Source organism: Oncorhynchus mykiss, chromosome 11 (assembly GCF_057628025.1).
Source record: "Oncorhynchus mykiss isolate SJ-2025 chromosome 11, ASM5762802v1, whole genome shotgun sequence".
Taxonomy (NCBI): domain Eukaryota; kingdom Metazoa; phylum Chordata; class Actinopteri; order Salmoniformes; family Salmonidae; genus Oncorhynchus; species Oncorhynchus mykiss.
Window position 1 is genome coordinate 18,060,467 of NC_143032.1, and position 18,680 is coordinate 18,079,146.

The 18,680-nt window shown below is 45.2% G+C and overlaps 1 protein-coding gene across 28 annotated transcripts in view; it reads right to left on the bottom strand.

The window, feature by feature from the left end:
• Positions 1 to 7,710: 7,710 nt before the first annotated feature.
• relch (RAB11 binding and LisH domain, coiled-coil and HEAT repeat containing) overlaps positions 7,711 to 18,680 on the bottom strand; it is a 53,139-nt gene continuing 42,169 nt past the window's right edge. For 24 of the 28 annotated variants that reach the window (XM_090189659.1, XM_090189657.1, XM_090189653.1 and 21 more), the window contains 6 exons: positions 18,442 to 18,505; positions 18,133 to 18,271; positions 14,173 to 14,289; positions 11,734 to 11,822; positions 11,472 to 11,542; positions 7,711 to 8,841 (listed from right to left, as the gene is read on the bottom strand). In XM_090189659.1, the coding sequence (XP_090045785.1) occupies positions 8,721 to 8,841; positions 11,472 to 11,542; positions 11,734 to 11,822; positions 14,173 to 14,289; positions 18,133 to 18,271; positions 18,442 to 18,505 (601 nt within the window). In that variant the 3' untranslated portion in view covers positions 7,711 to 8,720. Of the gene's footprint in view, positions 8,842 to 11,471; positions 11,543 to 11,733; positions 11,873 to 12,362; positions 14,290 to 18,132; positions 18,272 to 18,441; positions 18,506 to 18,680 lie in introns of all 28 variants that reach the window. The other 4 variants (XR_016484413.1, XR_016484412.1, XR_016484410.1 and 1 more) reach the window with 2 other exon arrangements.

The window sequence follows — 18,680 nt, forward strand, 5'->3', positions numbered from 1 at the left end:
GAACTTGGTAGAACTTAATGTTCTAATTCCAGGAACACAGAACAGACAGTGAGGTTTGGAGTTGTAACTCAGTCATTGCAGGTTTCTGTGACACAATGGAACCTACTGGAGCTAAGTCTAGAGCTCTGCTCACCACGTCAGCTCTGACAGAGACCACAAACTTGGCTTCTGATAATGATGATGCAAAGATGCAGGGATGTGTTGCATCGGTGACGTCATATTTGAAATTGTACGGTACATCCAAACACACATTGAATAAACAGATATACAACTACATTGAACAGAAATGTATACGCAACATGTAAAGTGTGGGTCACATATTTCATGAGCTGAAATAAAAGATCCCCAAAAATGTTACATAAAATGTTACAAAAGCTTATTTCTCAGTAGCTTATTTCTCTCAAATTATTTTCACAAATTTGTTTACATCCCTGTTAGTGAGAATTTCTCCTTTGCCAAGATAATCCATCCACCTGACAGGTGTGGCATATCAAGAAGCTGAATAAACAGCATGATCATTACAAAGGTGAACCTCGTGCTGAGGACAATAAAAGGCCACTGTAAAATGTGCAGTTTTGTCACAACACAATGCCTCAGATATCTCAAGTTTTGAGGGAGCATGCAATTGGCATGCTGACTGCAGGAATGTCCACCAGAGCTGTTGCCAGAGAATAAACCGCCTCCAATGTTGTTTTAGAGAATTTGGCATTACGTCCAAGTGTCCTCACAACCGCTAGACAACGACGTCACGCTTCCAAACAAACTAAACACCTTCTTTGCCCGCTTTGAGGATAATACAGTGCAACCTTCGCGGCTCGCTAACAAAGACTGCGCCCCCCCCCCTCTCCTTCTCTGTGGCTGACATGAGTAAAACATTTAAACGTGTTAACCCCCGGAAGGCTGTTGGCCCAGACGGCATCCCTAGCTGCGTCCTCAGAGCATGCGCAGACAAGTTGGCTGGTGTGTTTACAGACATATTCAATCACTCCCTATCCCAGTCTGTTGTCCCCACATGCTTCAAGATGGCTACCATTGTTTCTGTACCCAAGAAGGCAAATATAACAACCACCCCGTAGCACTCACTTCTGTCGTCATGAATTGCTTTGAGAGGCTAGTCAAGGATCATATCACCGCCACCTTACCGGCCACCCTAGACCCACTTCAGTTTGCGTACCGCCCCAACAGGTCCACAGATGACGCAATCACCATCACACTGCCCTATCCCATCTGGACAAAAAAATAATACCTATGTAAGAATGCTGTTCATGGACTACAGCTCAGCATTCAACACCATACTACCCTCCAAACTCACCATCAAGCTGATGGACCTGGGTCTCAACCCCGCCCTGTGCAACTGGGTCTTGGACTTCGCTGACCCTCAACACTGGGGCCCCACAAGGGTGTGTACTCAGCCCTCTCCTGTACTCCCTGTTCACCCATGACTGCGTGGCCATGCACGCTTCCAACTCAATCTTCAGTAGTGGGTTTGATCATCAACAATGACGAGACAGCCTACAGAGAGGAGGTGAGGGCACTCGGAGTGTGGTGTCAGGAAAACAACCTCTCACTCAACGTCAACAAAACAAAGGAAATTATTGTGGACTTCAGGAAACAGCAGAGGGAGCATCCCCCCTATCCACATCCTCAGGAGGCTGAAGAAATTTGGCTTGTCACCCAAAACCCTGACAAACTTTTACAGATGCACAATCAAGAGCATCCTGTAGGACTGTAATCACAGCCTGGTACGGCAACTGTGCTGCCCCCAACCGCAAAGCTCTCCAGAGGCTGGTGCGGTCTGCACAACGCATCACCGGGGGAAAACTACCTGCTCTTAATGAAACCTACAGCACCCGATGTCACAGGAAGGCCAAAAAGATCATTAAGGATAACAACCACCAAAGCCACTGCCTGTTCACTCCGCTATCATCCAGAAGGCGAGGTCCGTACAGGTGCATCAAAGCTGGGACCGAGAGATTGAAAAACAGCTTCTATCTCAAGGCCATCAGACTGCTAAACAGCAATCACTAACTCAGAGAGGCTGCTGCCTACATTGAGACCACTGGACACTTTAATAAATGGATCACTAGTCACTTTAAACAATACCACTTTAAATAATGGCACTTTAATAATGTTTACATATCTTACATTACTCATATCACATGTATATAGTGTATTTTATACAGTCTATTGCACCTTGCCTATGCCCCTCAGCCATCTCTTCCATATACTTATATGTACTGTACATATTCTCATTCGCCCTTTTAGATTTGTGTGTATTAGGTAGTTATTGGGGAATTGTTAGAATACTTTTTACTTGTTCGATATTAATGTACTGTCGGAACTAGAAGCACAAGCATTTCGCTACACTGCGATACATTTTTTACATTTGATTTGAGGACCTCCCTATCCGGCCTCTTCACCAGCAGGACTGTTTGAGACAAGTCCCCCGGACAGCTGATGAAACGGTGGGTTTGCTCAACCAAATAATTTCTGCACACTGTGAGAAACGGTCTCAGGGAATCTCATCTGCGTGCTTGTTGTCCTCACCAGGGTCTTGACCTGACTGCAGTTCGGCATCATAACCGACTTCAGTGGGAAAATGCTCACCTTCGATGGCTACTGGCACGATGGAGAAGTGTGTCCTTCACGGATAAATCCCGTTTTCAACTGTACCGGGCATATGGCAGGCGTCTTGTAGGCGAGCGGTTTGCTGATGTCAACATTGTGAACAGAGTGCCCCATGGTGGTGGTGGGGTTGTGGTATGGACAGGCATAATCTACAGACAACGATCACAATTGCATTCTATCGATGGCAATTTGAATGCACAGTGATACCGTGAGGAGATCCTGAGGCCCATTGTCGTGCCATTCATCCACTTCGATCACCTCATGTTTCAGCATGATAATGCACAGCCCCATGTCGCAAGGATCTGTAAACAATTGCTGGAAGCAATTGTATACTCACCAGACATGTCACCCATTGAGCATGTTTGGGATGCTCTGGATCGACGTGTACGACAGCGTGTTCCAGTTCCCGCCAATATCCAGCAACTTCGCACAGCCATTAAAGAGGAGTGGGACAACATTCCAGCCAACAGCCTGATAAACTCAGGTAAGGGTGCTCTCGAGTGGCTAGATGTTCTTTACCATTCAGCCATATGATTTGCCACCAATGCTCCTTATGGACACATTACTGCACTCTATACTATAGTATGTAAACTGGTCATCTCTGTATACCCGTCGCAAAACCCACTGGTTGATGCTTATTTATAAAACCCTCTTAGGCCTCACTCCCCCCTATCTGAGATACTTACTGCAGCCCTCATCCTCCACCCGTTGTTGTCACACCCTGATCAGTTTCACTAGTCCTCATTATTGTCTCCACCCCCTCCAGGTGTCGCTTATTTTCCCAAGTGTATTTATCCCTGTGTTTCCTGTCTCTCTGTGCCAGTTCATCTTGTATGTTTCCAAGTCAACCAGTGGTTTCCCGTTCTCCTGCTTTTTGCATTCTCCTTTTTCTAGTCCTCCTGGTTTTGACCCTTGCCTGTTTCTGGACTCTGTACCCGCCTGCCTGACCATTCTGCCTGCCTTGACCAGGAGCCTGTCTGCCACTCTGTACCTCCTGGACTCTGATCTGGTTTTGACCTTTTCGCCTGTCCATGCCCATTCTCTTGCCTACCCCTTTGGATTAATAAACATTGTAAGACTCCAACCATCTGCCTCCTGTGTCTGCATTTGGATCTCGCCTTGTGCCTTGATAGTTCTGCCAGTCACATTCTGTAAAAGGTCCCCAAAGCACACATATCCCTGTGGTGCTCATCTTTTCAGTTCACTGCAGCTAGCGACTGGAACGAGCTGCAACAAACACTCAAACTGGACAGTTTTATCTCAATTTCTTAATTCAAAGACTCATTCATGGACACTCTTACTGACAGTTATTGTTGCTTTGCGTGATGTGTTGTCTCTACCTTCTTGACAGTTGTGCTGTTGTCTGTGCCCAATAATATTTGTGCTGCTACCATGTGCTGCTGCCATGTTGTGTTGCTACCATGCTGTGTTGTTAGGTCTCTATATTTATATTTCATTTATTTGTATTTTTAATCCCAGCCCCCGTCCCAGCATGAGGCCTTTTGCCTTTTGGTAGACCGTCATTGTAAAAAATAATTTGTTCTTAACTGATTGGCCTAGTTAAATAAAGGTTAAATAAAAAATAAATAAACTCTATGCAAATGGTCATACCAGATACTGAGTGGTTTTAAAGTATCTGTTACCAACACATGCATATCTATATTCCCAGTTGTGAAATCCATATATTAATGAATTTATTTCAATTGACTGATTTCCTTATATGAACTGTAACTCAGTAAAATCTTTGAAATTGTTGCCTGTTGCATTTATTTTAGTTCAGTGTATGTTTGTATACGGATGATGGTTTGTTGCTCTTGTTTCTGTTAAGAGGTATTAGCCTACACTCGAATGTACGTTCTTACTCTCTAATGTGCCACTAAAGCTTCTCTCTTTCATTGATGAGAGCATTATAATGACAGAAAAACAATATGTATGTATAAAATGTATGTATTAAAACATAGTTTTTTCTCAGAGCCAATGGAAGTCTTTCACGCTGCTCCCCCCCCCCCCCCCCCCCAACCTCTCCTCAGCCATTCCCGTAAGCTCCCGCTGAGCAAGGCATATTTGTGGCGAGCCTCCCTGCAGTTAGCAGAGGGGAAATTAGGATCTGGAACTGACTAGCGTAGCAATAAAATGCCTCAATTTAAACTCCAAACATATCGCTAACAGTTCAACGCTTCAATTTAGCCTCTGACACCAAACATGGCCGAAGCCACAGAAACATCTGGCTGTGTGTGTGTAAGGATAAACATTGCCCAAAAGGCAAAAGCAAATAATTCATTGGTTATGCATGTTGCTACAGGCAACCCACTTATAAAGGGAGAGTAAAACATGGACAACCAGAAAAGGAGAAAAGGCCAGAGGAGGATTCCATTAATAAGCGCTCTAGTGGCCAGCCACACACTGAATGTGTGTGTGTGTGTTTCTGCCATAAAAGTGACCACAGCGCTGGACTCAGTTCAAAGGGTTCCTTCCGTATCCTGTTTGCAGTCGTGTCACTGGCACACACACACACACACACACACACGCACACACAGCAGAGTAGAGGCACCATGTTCCCGTGGTTGAAACTTGAAGACCATTTCTGCTGCTTGCTTTGGAAACAGACATGATTTTCTGAGTCACCACAGCACACACACACACACTCGCCCGAAGTCAGTCGTATGACTAAGAAGTCCCAATTGAGGCCCTTTCCAAACACACACACAGTAGTAAGTTAAGTAAAAACACAGGACCCCAAGAAAGTCAACATTCACCAAAGTTGGGCTTAAAAACCTCGTCTGACACACTGCAAACATAGCTTAACTCTCATTCAAATCACCCACATACTCTCTCTCTTTCTCAAACACACCTACCCTTAAACACACCACCCTACACCAGGTGCGTATCCTAACCCAGATCCCGCCCTTTACCCTAAACTGGGTTCGTCTCCAAACCCCAACTCTCTCTTCATTTCTACAATGGTAAAGTGACTTGGGGTTTTTGAAAAGCACAATTTAAGTAACACAATATGCAACAATTTCAAATTTCAAAGATTTTGCTGAGTTACAGTTCATTTCAGGTAATCAGTCAATTGAAATAAATGAATTGGGCTCTAATCTATGGATTTTACATGACTGGACAGGGGCGCAGCCATCGGTGGGCCCACCCATTTCAGGGGCCAGGTCCACCAACTGGGGAGACGGGCACTACCAATCAGAATGAGTTTTTCCCCACAAAAGGGCTTTACTACACCCCACACATCTGACGATCCCGCAGGTGAAGAAGCCAGATGTGGCGGTCCTGGGCTGGTTACACGCGGTCTGCGGTTGTGAGGCCGGTTGGACATACTGCCAAATTCTCTAAAACGGTGGAGGCGGCTTATGGTAATTAACAAATTCTCTGGCAACAGCTCTGGTGGACATTCCGGCAGTCATCCTGGCAATTGCACACTCCCTCAAAACTTGTGGCATTGTGTTGTATGACTGCGCATTTTAGAGCTGCCTTGTATTATCCCCAGCACAAGGTGCACCTGTGTAACGACTATGCTGTTTAATCAGCTTCTTGATATGCCACAACTGTCAGGTAGATGGAATATCTAGACAAAAGGATGAAATGCTCACTAACAGGGATGTTAACAAATTTGTGCACAAAATTTGAGAGAAATAAGCTTTTTGTGTGTATGGAACATTTCTGGGATCTTTAATTTCAGCTCATGAAACAAGGACCTACACTTTACATGTTGCATTTATATTTTTGTTCAGTGTATTATTATTATTATTATTATTATACGCTGAAAAATACCAACATGCTCCATGTTTCATTTCTACCCATGCAGTACAGTGTCCTAAAATATATACATTATTTGTCCACCTGGTGAGTAATCAGTAACAATGTTAAATATTAAAGTGAATATGCAAATTCTGTTCTTTGTGGAGGGGTGGGGACTGGGTGATGTATTGACAGAACAGGGTGTAGCGTCACACATGACTCCCTACAGTACTCTGTATACTGGAGCTAGGACTTGTAATGGCTCTTCTGAAAGAGTCTACGGGCCAGCAACTCTGTCTGTCCCATCTATTGAACTTTGGAATCCTGGACAGACAAAGGGACATAACACTCTTTGAAGTTAGAGTAGTAGCGGCTGTGTGTGTGTGTGTGTGTGTGTGGGGGGGGGGGGGGGGGGGGTGACAGATGAGGGGGGATTCTGTCTATTTACCAAGGGCTTAGTTTTACTACTCTGAACACCTGCTGAAACTTTGAGCTGTGTATTGTATGGCAATGGTGGATATTTTTACACACACACTCACAATAACCATCAGAGACAGGTGTACAGTGCATACTTAAAGTAATCAGACCACTTGACCTTTCCACAAGACTGTGTCGAGGCTCAGATCTGGGGAAGGGTACAAAAAAACATTTCTGCAGCATTGAAGGTCCCCAAGATCACAGTGGCCTCCATTTATAAATGGAAGAAGTTTGGAACCACCAATACTCTTCTTAGAGCTGGCCACCCAGCTAAACTGAGCAATTAGGGGAGAAAGGCCTTGGTCAGGGAGGTGACCAAGAACCCAATGGTCACTCTGACACAGCTCCAGAGTTCCTCTGTGGAGATGGGAGAACCTTCCAGAAGGAAGTTTCTGAATGTCCTTGAGTGGCCCAGCCAGAGCCCGGACTTGAACCCGATCGAACATCTCTGGAGAGACCTGAAAATAGCTGGCAGCGACGCTCCCCATCCAACCTGACAGAGCTTGGGAGGATCTGCAAAGAATGGGAGAAACACCCCAAATACAGGTGTGCCAAGCTTGTTAACGCCATACCCAAGAAGACTCAAGGCTGTAATTGCTGCCAAAGGTGCTTCAAAGTATTGAGTAAAGGGTCTGACTACTTATGTAAATGTGATATTTCTGTTTTTAATTGTTTATACATTTGTAAACATTTTGAAAAACCCGTTTTTGCTTTGTCATTATTGGGTATTGTGTGTAGATTGGAGGGGAAAAAAACAATTGAATCCATTTTAGAATAAGGCTGTAACATAACAAAATGTGGAAGAAGTCAAGGGGTCTGAATACTTTCCAAATGAACTGTATGAGTACACAATTGTTTATTTCATCTTTTATTATTTCATGACACCAATTTCAAATGTACATAATAATATGGGTACAGTCCTTTTCATTTCAGTGTATCATACAGTTATTTACTTGTAGAGCATATCCCAAAGAGAAAATAACAAAACCCAAATCAGAACAGCCACTTTAGATAAGAACCAGCCGAGACACTGCAACGCGCAGAGGCAGAACGAGACAGGGAAAGGAGGAAGGCATGGAGCGAGGGAATCAGTGTTCTTCATCTTCACATTTCCAACATAAACAAACTAAGCCAATGAATGGTAGTGATGATGATCATGTACATCATATATAATAAGACGACTCTGAATCAAAATACACACAATAAAGAGAAAAGAATGATAAAGTGATGTGCACATTTCTTTGGAGGAATAAAGTCTTAAGAGATAAATAAGTTATAAAATAGAGACTATCAAAACAACAATGAGAGAGAGAGACGTGACGAAATGAAGGCAGGCGATATTGACTTCAAGTAGGCATTTCCCCAGAGCCATGAACATACAGACACGTCAGTTAGTAAGCTAGTCCTCTCCATGTTGACACCAAAAGGTTCCGGAACAATCACATTCTGACATAGAACGCCACTAACATTCTAACTAGACTGGACTGCAACATTCATAAAGCTTTTGGTGCCGACATGGCGCAAGCTAAAATGCTAAATCAAACCCAATTAGGTGCATCTCAATAGTCTATAATGACTTCCTCTACTCATCTCGTCTTCTCTCCTTGAGACGAGGAAGTCACTTCAGAGTATTGATATACACACTGGCCCTGATCGAATAGTTCAAAGCGCACCCTTCCTTCCTCCCTTCCTAGGGCTCAGCCAGATAGCTCTCCCCTTTCGAGTCACAGAGGAGTGAAGGATGCATCTAGAAGGTATTCGAACAGACCCTGACCTGGCCTATCACTGGTGGCTGGGCCAGCGCTCCCGGACACTGGAGGCTCATGGGATATGTAGTGCGCTGGGGCCCCAGGCGGAAGGATAGATCATTTCTTCCTCTGGAAGACGTTGGCCAGCATGGCGCCGGACGTGGTCAGCTGACCCATCTTACTCAGGAACTTGGTTTTAGCGTCTTCACCAACCAGACTAGCAGCAATGGACACAGAGCTACAGGAACAGAAACACAATGAACATGTTGGCCAGCATGTCTTCTCCTACTAGCACAGAGTTTGCTAATAACTACTATGTAGTTAAACTACAATGTCCCACCTAGCGATCCTAAGATGAATGCCCTATGTAAGTCATTCTGGATAAGAGCGTCTGCTAAATCACTAAAATGTCAACGTGTACATTTATTATAGACATTATAGACATTGCATCATCCTCACACAGAGAGCTAAAGTTTATTAGGTACACCCATCTAGTACTGGGTCGGAACCCCCTTTGCCTCCAGAACAGCCTGAATTCTTCAGAGCATGGATTCTATGTTCAGACATGCTGTGGCTTTAAAAGGTTGCTCAATTGGTATCAAGGGACCTGACGTGTGTCAGGAAAACATTCCCTACACCATCACACCACCGCCACCAGCCTGTACTGTTGACACCAGGCAGGATGAGGCCATGGACTCATGCTGCTTACGCCAAATCATGACTCTGCCATCAGCATGACGCAACCGGGATTCGTCGTACCGGGTATTGTTTTTCCACTCCTCAATTGTCCAGTGTTGGTGATCGTGTGCCCACTGGAATGGCTCCTTCTTGTTTGTAGCTGATAGTGAAACCTGGTGTGGTCGTCTGCTTCAATAGCCCATCTGTCACAAGGGCCCACAAGTTGTGCTTTCCCGAGATGCTGTTCTGCACACCACTTCTGTTTGTGGCCCGCCTGTTAGCTTGCAAGATTCTTGCCATTCTCCTTCAACCTCTCTCGTCAACGAGCTGTTTTCGCCCACAGGACAGCCTGGATGTTTCTTGTTTGTTGTACCATTCTCTGTAACCCCTAGACACTGTTGTGCGTGAATAGCCCAGGAAGCCGGCCGTTTCTGAGATACTGGAACTCTCGCGCCTGGCACCGGCGATCACACCACACTCAAAGTCGCTTAGGTCACTTGTTTGGCCCATTCTAAAGTTCAATTGAACAGTAACTGAATGTCTCGATGCCGGTCTGCTTGCTTTATAGAACAAGCCACGTGACCATTTTTGTGAACTATATGAGTTATATTGGGCCTCCCGAGTGGCGCAGTGGTCTAAGGCACTGCATCGCAGTGCTAGCTGCGCCACTAGGGATTCTGGGTTCGAGTCCAGGCTCTGTCACAGCCAGCCACGAACGGGAGACCCATGGGGCGGCGCACAATTGGCCCAGCGGGGGTTTGGCCGACAGGGATGTCCTTGTCCCATCGCGCTCTAGCGACTCCTGTGGTGGGCCGGGTGCAGTGCACGCTGACACAGTCGCCAGGTGTTTCCTCCGACACATTGGTGCGGCTGGCTTCTGGGTGAAATGGGCATTGTGTCAAGAAGCAGAGCAGCTTGGTTGGATTGTGTTTTGGAGGACTCAACGTTTGCCTCTCCCGAGTCAGTACGGGAGTTGCAGCAATGAGACAAGACTATAACTACCAATTGGATACCAAGAAATTCGGGAGAAAAATATATATATATTTTGATGATAATACTGTAGAATGGGATATATTATATAACCTATAGAATGGCCTGGACACAAAGAATCAATATACTATCAATATACTATCATTCATCCAGAATGTTTTCCCTATAATCTCTACAATCGTCTCTCCCTAAACATACAGTGATTGACAGTGTCAACTGTCAAATGCTCATTTGTTTGCTTTGTTCTGCTCTTGTTTCAGTCTCTCCCTCCATATATTTGGACAGGTAAATGGAAAAGCTGTTTCCTAAGCGTTAACAGTAACAGTCTCTTCTGACTGACAGTTAGGAGAGTTCCTCTTTTTCCCCCTCTGCCTAAATCTGGTTGAACAACAGAAGATAAAGAACTGTAGGGGAACAACTTTTCAACTAAATGTGGTCAATAGTCAAATTAACGTTATGGAAAATGCTGGAGTTGAGTGCCGTAGTGTAGTAACATGGTTGTTGATAGATACTTTGAGTCTAAAACAGACACAACTCTTGTCTCTAACACTGTGCATGATGATGCTGAGAGATTCTATAGTTAGAATTAAACATGATGATTAAACCAACAACCTCAAAACAAGACTCAATATGACATTGGGGTGTGTGACTGTGTTGCTAGGCTACAGCCTCAGAGTTCAAGAGTTCAGAGGGTACACGTGTGCGCACATACACACAGACACAGTTCTGTTTTTAATGAGGCAGAAACACATGTTCACAAGACAGCCACACTATGGGCAGTCTATAATAGTTTTAGTAGTTTTAATAGATTTCCACTACTCCCTAACCTCCCCCTCACACTATGGCTGAGTCCCAATGCTCTTTACAGGCTCTCTTCTCTCCTCCCCCTAACCTCCCTTCCTTACCACTGTCCTGAATCTAAAGGCTGCAGTTTCTCTACTGTTAATGCAGCTAGGCTTCCAGAGGGTCATATGACTGTGACCCAACAGTCAACAGCACTCATGGTGTGGGACGAAAACCAGCGGATAAAGATAAGGAGAGTTTGTAGAGTTTTGTGTGTGTGTGATTTTGAATGCTCCGACATAGAACACAGACATAGCACACAGATACATCACAAAGACACAGCACACATGACTGTGATTGTGTACTGATTTACTGGTGTGCTTTAGTAGTGATTTACTGGTGTGCGTTAGTACTCACCCCTCTGCCTGTCCGATCCCTCTGTTTTCTACCTTTATCTCCCCCTCCTTGATCATGGAGCTCAGGATCACCTGCAACAGGAAAGGAGACACACACAGTGGAAAATATACCAGTTAGACTGCTGTGCTGTGGAAAGTATGCCTGGTGAGTGTCCCTCCTGGAGACAACATCACGCTGTGTGGTAAGTGGTCTGGGAATCAGCTGGTCTTTAACTGGCATGGGAAACAGGTCATTTGAGGTCAGTGTGTGTGTGTGTGTGTACCTCGTGTTCAGGAGATAGCTGTTCCATGTCGGTCCTCAGACACCTCAGGCCAGGCAGGAAGTGATTCACCATCAGCTCCTCTGAGATGACTGGAGCAGGAGGTCAAGGACCGGACAACTGAACACAAAGTTAACCTACACTGAACAACCAAACACCAACACAGAGTTAAACACTACTGAACACTGGTCGACCAAACATAAACACAGTTCAACACTACTGAACACTGGTCAACTGAACCGTTGTGAATGAAGTAATATTATGACACTAATACAGTTTAAAAACAAGTAAGATTAGTGAGGTTATATGACTACATTACCCAGAGGGCCACAGTCATTCCACTGCCTCGTCGCACACTGATGGTGTCACAGTACCAGGCTCTGATAGTGGGGAGTTTAGCCACTGTGACCAAAGCTACACAAGACCCCCCCCGTATAGCCTGCGATATTCGCACATTACCAAACCTCAGCCGGCTGGTGTGAGTGAGTGTGTGAGGTGGCATGGAAGTCACTAGAGAGGTTAGGGAGGTATGTCGCTGTGCTGCGAAATACGCCCTTGAGGAGCCTCACTATTTTGGGAACACATTTAGGGAGGAACGTGCACACATGCATGCACATGCTGGGAATTCTGACCAAAGGCTTAGAGGCAGCTCTCCCTCTGTCATTTTCTCTTCTGGCTTCTCCGTCTCTCTGAGGCAGACTGTGGTCTGTAACTGTCCGTCTCTCTCATTTTCGCTCTCCCTCTCTGTGGGCTGTGGTCCGTCTCTCTCTGTCTCCCTCCGTCTCCCTCCCTCTCTCCGCCCACTCAACCCTGTAATCAGCATACGGCCCCAAAATGGAGAGTTCATTTTCCTTTCTCAACTCGCCAGCGCATAAATACACATACAGCTAATGTATTCAACTTATTCAGTGCACTATATATATATACACACACCACACTGACTGAGGCAGGGTTGGTCGATTACAGCCCAGAACCACAAATAGTGAACTTTTAACCTAGTCTGACTTCAGTAACCTAGTCTGACTACAGTAGTCTTGACCGGGGTCTTGTTATTCTAAAGACGTATTCTGAGTCACAGCTATAAAAGTGAAATAAAACACCCTCCCCTGAGCCCCAGCCAAGCCAACACTCTGCTCCGGGTACAGTTCTTGAAATGTCTTAAGTGCATACTGCTAGGTGGACACATTTAAAAACCACTTAATGAACTATTGCCCACTTTTAGCTTTTCCGTTTAAAGGCCTCGACTCGTTAATATGTAGCGGTTTGTCTCAACCATTAATAAAGGGTGAGGTAAGTTCTGTAAGTTAAGGACACAGTAGCAGGGAACACACACAGCCGATCACCATGGAGCTGATCGTGGTGTACAGGGAACAACGGGTGGAGCACTCCCCTATTGTCATCGACAGGGCTGCAGTGGAGAGGGTCAAAAGCTTCCTCTGTCTTTATTATCACATCACAGAGAACCTGACATGGTCCAATCACACCACCACAGTGATGAAGAAGGCGCAGCACAGCCTCTTCAACCTCATGCACCTGAAGAAATTCGGCATGGGCCTTGCACCATCGAGAGCATCTTGACCGGCGCATGACCGCCTTGTCGGGCAACTGCACCCCCTCTCAACTGCAAGGCTCTACATAGGGTGATGCGGATGGCCCAATACATGACTGTGGGTGAGCTCCCTGCCCTCTAGGTCTTCTACACCAGGCGGTGTCTGAGGAAGGCCCAAAAGATAGTCAAGGCCTCCAGTCACCCGGGCCACGGACTGTTCACTCTGTTACCATCTGGCAAGCTGTATTGGAGTATTGGGTCTCGGAACCAGGCCATCAGACTGCTGAAAAGCTAAACCTAATTGTCTCCCTGCACATTACAGACTATTTGCACCAGAGAAATTATATGCACGTTAGAGATTATTTTCACTGACTACCCCCACAGCCAACACTGACACAAACACACCCAGAACTCATACATGCAGACAAAGCTGCTGTTCTATCATATGATATTGATTCCACTAGCCACTTTAGAATTGTACATACAGGTCCATTATTACTATGTAATAATATACCTATACCTATTATTGATTCATGTACAGCATTGTTGAGGGAGCTAGCTGTTTATTACCTATGCATAGTCACTTTACCCCAACCTACATGTACAAAATAACTTGACTAACCTGTACCCCCACACATTGACTCGGTACTGGTACCCCTTGTATACAGCCTCGGTATTGTTATTTTACTGTTTTTACTTTAGTTTATTTGGTAAATATTTTCTAAACTCTTTCTTGACCTGCGTTGTTGGTTAAGGGCTTGTAAGTAAGTATTTCACAGTAAGGTCTACTACACCTGTTGTTATTTGTCACATTCTCCGAATACATTTGATTTGAATTCACACACACACACACACACACACACACACACACACACACGTTGGGTGAAGGATACAGCAACAGGAGAGAGCGCTGTAGGCCTCAAACAGCTGAGTAGCGATGTCTATCCTCTTACTCTCTGTAGCCTGGACGTTGTTACCCAACGCTAGTTTGTGGAGGTGAGGCAGCACAACTGGAAGACAAAAAACAGACAATATCACTGTGTGTGTGTGTGTGTGTGGATTTGAGTCCATATGTGCATGTGAGTGTGTCTGCGCTCTTGTTTTAGTGTGCTTTTGCATTAGTGGGTGTGTGTATGTGTGTGTCCATACTGACACTTGTCTGTGAAGTGTGGTTCAGCGTAGTGTGTGTGTATTATCAGTAGTACTGACACTCGTCTGTGAAGTGTGGTTCAGCGTAGTGTGTGTGTATTATCAGTAGTACTGACACTCGTCTGTGAAGTGTGGTTCAGCGTAGTGTGTGTGTATTATCAGTAGTACTGACACTCGTCTGTGAAGTGTGGTTCAGCGTAGTGTGTGTGTATTATCAGTAGTACTGACACTCGTCTGTGAAGTGTGGTTCAGCGTAGTGTGTGTGTATTATCAGTAGTACTGACACTCGTCTGTGAAGTGTGGTTCAGCGTAGTGTGTGTGTATTATCAGTAGTACTGACACTCGTCTGTGAAGTGTGGTTCAGCGTAGTGTGTGTGTATTATCAGTAGTACTGACACTCGTCTGTGAAGTGTGGTTCAGCGTAGTGTGTGTGTATTATCAGTAGTACTGACACTCGTCTGTGAAGTGTGGTTCAGCGTAGTGTGTGTGTATTATCAGTAGTACTGACACTCGTCTCTGAAGCGTGGTTCAGCGTAGTGTGTGTGTATTATCAGTAGTACTGACACTCGTCTGTGAAGTGTGGTTCAGCGTAGTGTGTGTGTATTATCAGTAGTACTGACACTCGTCTGTGAAGTGTGGTTCAGCGTAGTGTGTGTGTATTATCAGTAGTACTGACACTCGTCTCTGAAGCGTGGCTCAGCGTAGTGTGTGTGTATTATCAGTAGTACTGACACTCGTCTGTGAAGTGTGGTTCAGCGTAGTGTGTGTGTATTATCAGTAGTACTGACACTCGTCTGTGAAGTGTGGTTCAGCGTAGTGTGTGTGTATTATCAGTAGTACTGACACTCGTCTGTGAAGTGTGGTTCAGCGTAGTGTGTGTGTATTATCAGTAGTACTGACACTCGTCTGTGAAGTGTGGTTCAGCGTAGTGTGTGTGTATTATCAGTAGTACTGACACTCGTCTGTGAAGTGTGGTTCAGCGTAGTGTGTGTGTATTATCAGTAGTACTGACACTCGTCTCTGAAGTGTGGTTCAGCGTAGTGTGTGTGTATTATCAGTAGTACTGACACTCGTCTCTGAAGCGTGGTTCAGCGTAGTGTGTGTGTATTATCAGTAGTACTGACACTCGTCTGTGAAGTGTGGTTCAGCGTAGTGTGTGTGTATTATCAGTAGTACTGACACTCGTCTCTGAAGCGTGGTTCAGCGTAGTGTGTGTGTATTATCAGTAGTACTGACACTCGTCTCTGAAGCGTGGTTCAGCGTAGTGTGTGTGTATTATCAGTAGTACTGACACTCGTCTCTGAAGCGTGGCTCAGCGTAGTGTGTGTGTATTATCAGTAGTACTGACACTCGTCTGTGAAGTGTGGTTCAGCGTAGTGTGTGTGTATTATCAGTAGTACTGACACTCGTCTGTGAAGTGTGGTTCAGCGTAGTGTGTGTGTATTATCAGTAGTACTGACACTCGTCTCTGAAGTGTGGTTCAGCGTAGTGTGTGTGTATTATCAGTAGTACTGACACTCGTCTCTGAAGTGTGGTTTAGCGTAGTGTGTGTGTATTATCAGTAGTACTGACACTCGTCTGTGAAGTGTGGTTCAGCGTAGTGTGTGTGTATTATCAGTAGTACTGACACTCGTCTGTGAAGTGTGGTTCAGCGTAGTGTGTGTGTATTATCAGTAGTACTGACACTCGTCTGTGAAGTGTGGTTCAGCGTAGTGTGTGTGTATTATCAGTAGTACTGACACTCGTCTGTGAAGTGTGGTTCAGCGTAGTGTGTGTGTATTATCAGTAGTACTGACACTCGTCTCTGAAGCGTGGTTCAGCGTAGTGTGTGTGTATTATCAGTAGTACTGACACTCGTCTGTGAAGTGTGGTTCAGCGTAGTGTGTGTGTATTATCAGTAGTACTGACACTCGTCTGTGAAGTGTGGTTCAGCGTAGTGTGTGTGTATTATCAGTAGTACTGACACTCGTCTCTGAAGCGTGGCTCAGCGTAGTGTGTGTGTATTATCAGTAGTACTGACACTCGTCTGTGAAGTGTGGTTCAGCGTAGTGTGTGTGTATTATCAGTAGTACTGACACTCGTCTGTGAAGTGTGGTTCAGCGTAGTGTGTGTGTATTATCAGTAGTACTGACACTCGTCTGTGAAGTGTGGTTCAGCGTAGTGTGTGTGTATTATCAGTAGTACTGACACTCGTCTGTGAAGTGTGGTTCAGCGTAGTGTGTGTGTATTATCAGTAGTACTGACACTCGTCTCTGAAGTGTGGTTCAGCGTAGTGTGTGTGTATTATCAGTAGTACTGACACTCGTCTCTGAAGTGTGGTTCAGCGTAGTGTGTGTGTATTATCAGTAGTACTGACACTCGTCTGTGAAGTGTGGTTCAGCGTAGTGTGTGTGTGTATTATCAGTAGTACTGACACTCGTCTGTGAAGCGTGGCTCAGCGTAGTGTGTGTGTGTATTATCAGTAGTACTGACACTCGTCTGTGAAGTGTGGTTCAGCGTAGTGTGTGTGTATTATCAGTAGTACTGACACTCGTCTGTGAAGTGTGGTTCAGCGTAGTGTGTGTGTATTATCAGTAGTACTGACACTCGTCTGTGAAGTGTGGTTCAGCGTAGTGTGTGTGTATTATCAGTAGTACTGACACTCGTCTCTGAAGTGTGGTTCAGCGTAGTGTGTGTGTATTATCAGTAGTACTGACACTCGTCTCTGAAGCGTGGTTCAGCGTAGTGTGTGTGTATTATCAGTAGTACTGACACTCGTCTGTGAAGTGTGGTTCAGCGTAGTGTGTGTGTATTATCAGTAGTACTGACACTCGTCTCTGAAGCGTGGTTCAGCGTAGTGTGTGTGTATTATCAGTAGTACTGACACTCGTCTCTGAAGCGTGGTTCAGCGTAGTGTGTGTGTATTATCAGTAGTACTGACACTCGTCTCTGAAGCGTGGCTCAGCGTAGTGTGTGTGTATTATCAGTAGTACTGACACTCGTCTGTGAAGTGTGGTTCAGCGTAGTGTGTGTGTATTATCAGTAGTACTGACACTCGTCTGTGAAGTGTGGTTCAGCGTAGTGTGTGTGTATTATCAGTAGTACTGACACTCGTCTCTGAAGTGTGGTTCAGCGTAGTGTGTGTGTATTATCAGTAGTACTGACACTCGTCTCTGAAGTGTGGTTTAGCGTAGTGTGTGTGTATTATCAGTAGTACTGACACTCGTCTGTGAAGTGTGGTTCAGCGTAGTGTGTGTGTATTATCAGTAGTACTGACACTCGTCTGTGAAGTGTGGTTCAGCGTAGTGTGTGTGTATTATCAGTAGTACTGACACTCGTCTGTGAAGTGTGGTTCAGCGTAGTGTGTGTGTATTATCAGTAGTACTGACACTCGTCTCTGAAGTGTGGTTCAGCGTAGTGTGTGTGTATTATCAGTAGTACTGACACTCGTCTGTGAAGTGTGGTTCAGCGTAGTGTGTGTGTATTATCAGTAGTACTGACACTCGTCTCTGAAGTGTGGTTTAGCGTAGTGTGTGTGTATTATCAGTAGTACTGACACTCGTCTGTGAAGTGTGGTTCAGCGTAGTGTGTGTGTATTATCAGTAGTACTGACACTCGTCTCTGAAGCGTGGCTCAGCGTAGTGTGTGTGTATTATCAGTAGTACTGACACTCGTCTGTGAAGTGTGGTTCAGCGTAGTGTGTGTGTATTATCAGTAGTACTGACACTCGTCTCTGAAGCGTGGCTCAGCGTTGGGTCCGACCCGGCCAAAGGTCCTGATGATCTCCATGTGTAGAGAGTGTTGGTCCTGGTACTGTGGGTCCTCCAGGAACGACGCCAGCTGCATCTTCACACGCTCCAACAGCTGGGACACACACACACACATTAATGTACACACACACGCATGCCAACATGGATACTCCCCCTAATACACATGGACACAATACAAAACACACCTGTGCTCAAACATATAACCCAGACTTGCTTAATGCAGGAGTGTAGTTTGTGCATATATGAGAATCAGCATGTCCATACCTCTTTTTGGGTGACCGTCTCCATGATGGTACCAAAGGCAGGGATAGTAGAGATCCTAACTGAACTATAAGCCAGACAGGAGTTAGAACAGAGCCAGGTCTCTGCTTTATTCAAACTACAAAATGCAGCTCAGAAGATAATATAAAACAGACCAACACCAACCAATCATCAGTGTGGATCCTGTATGTTAATGCCAAGGTTAATGGTGATGTTAGATCATTCCAGTGTCCGTATGGATT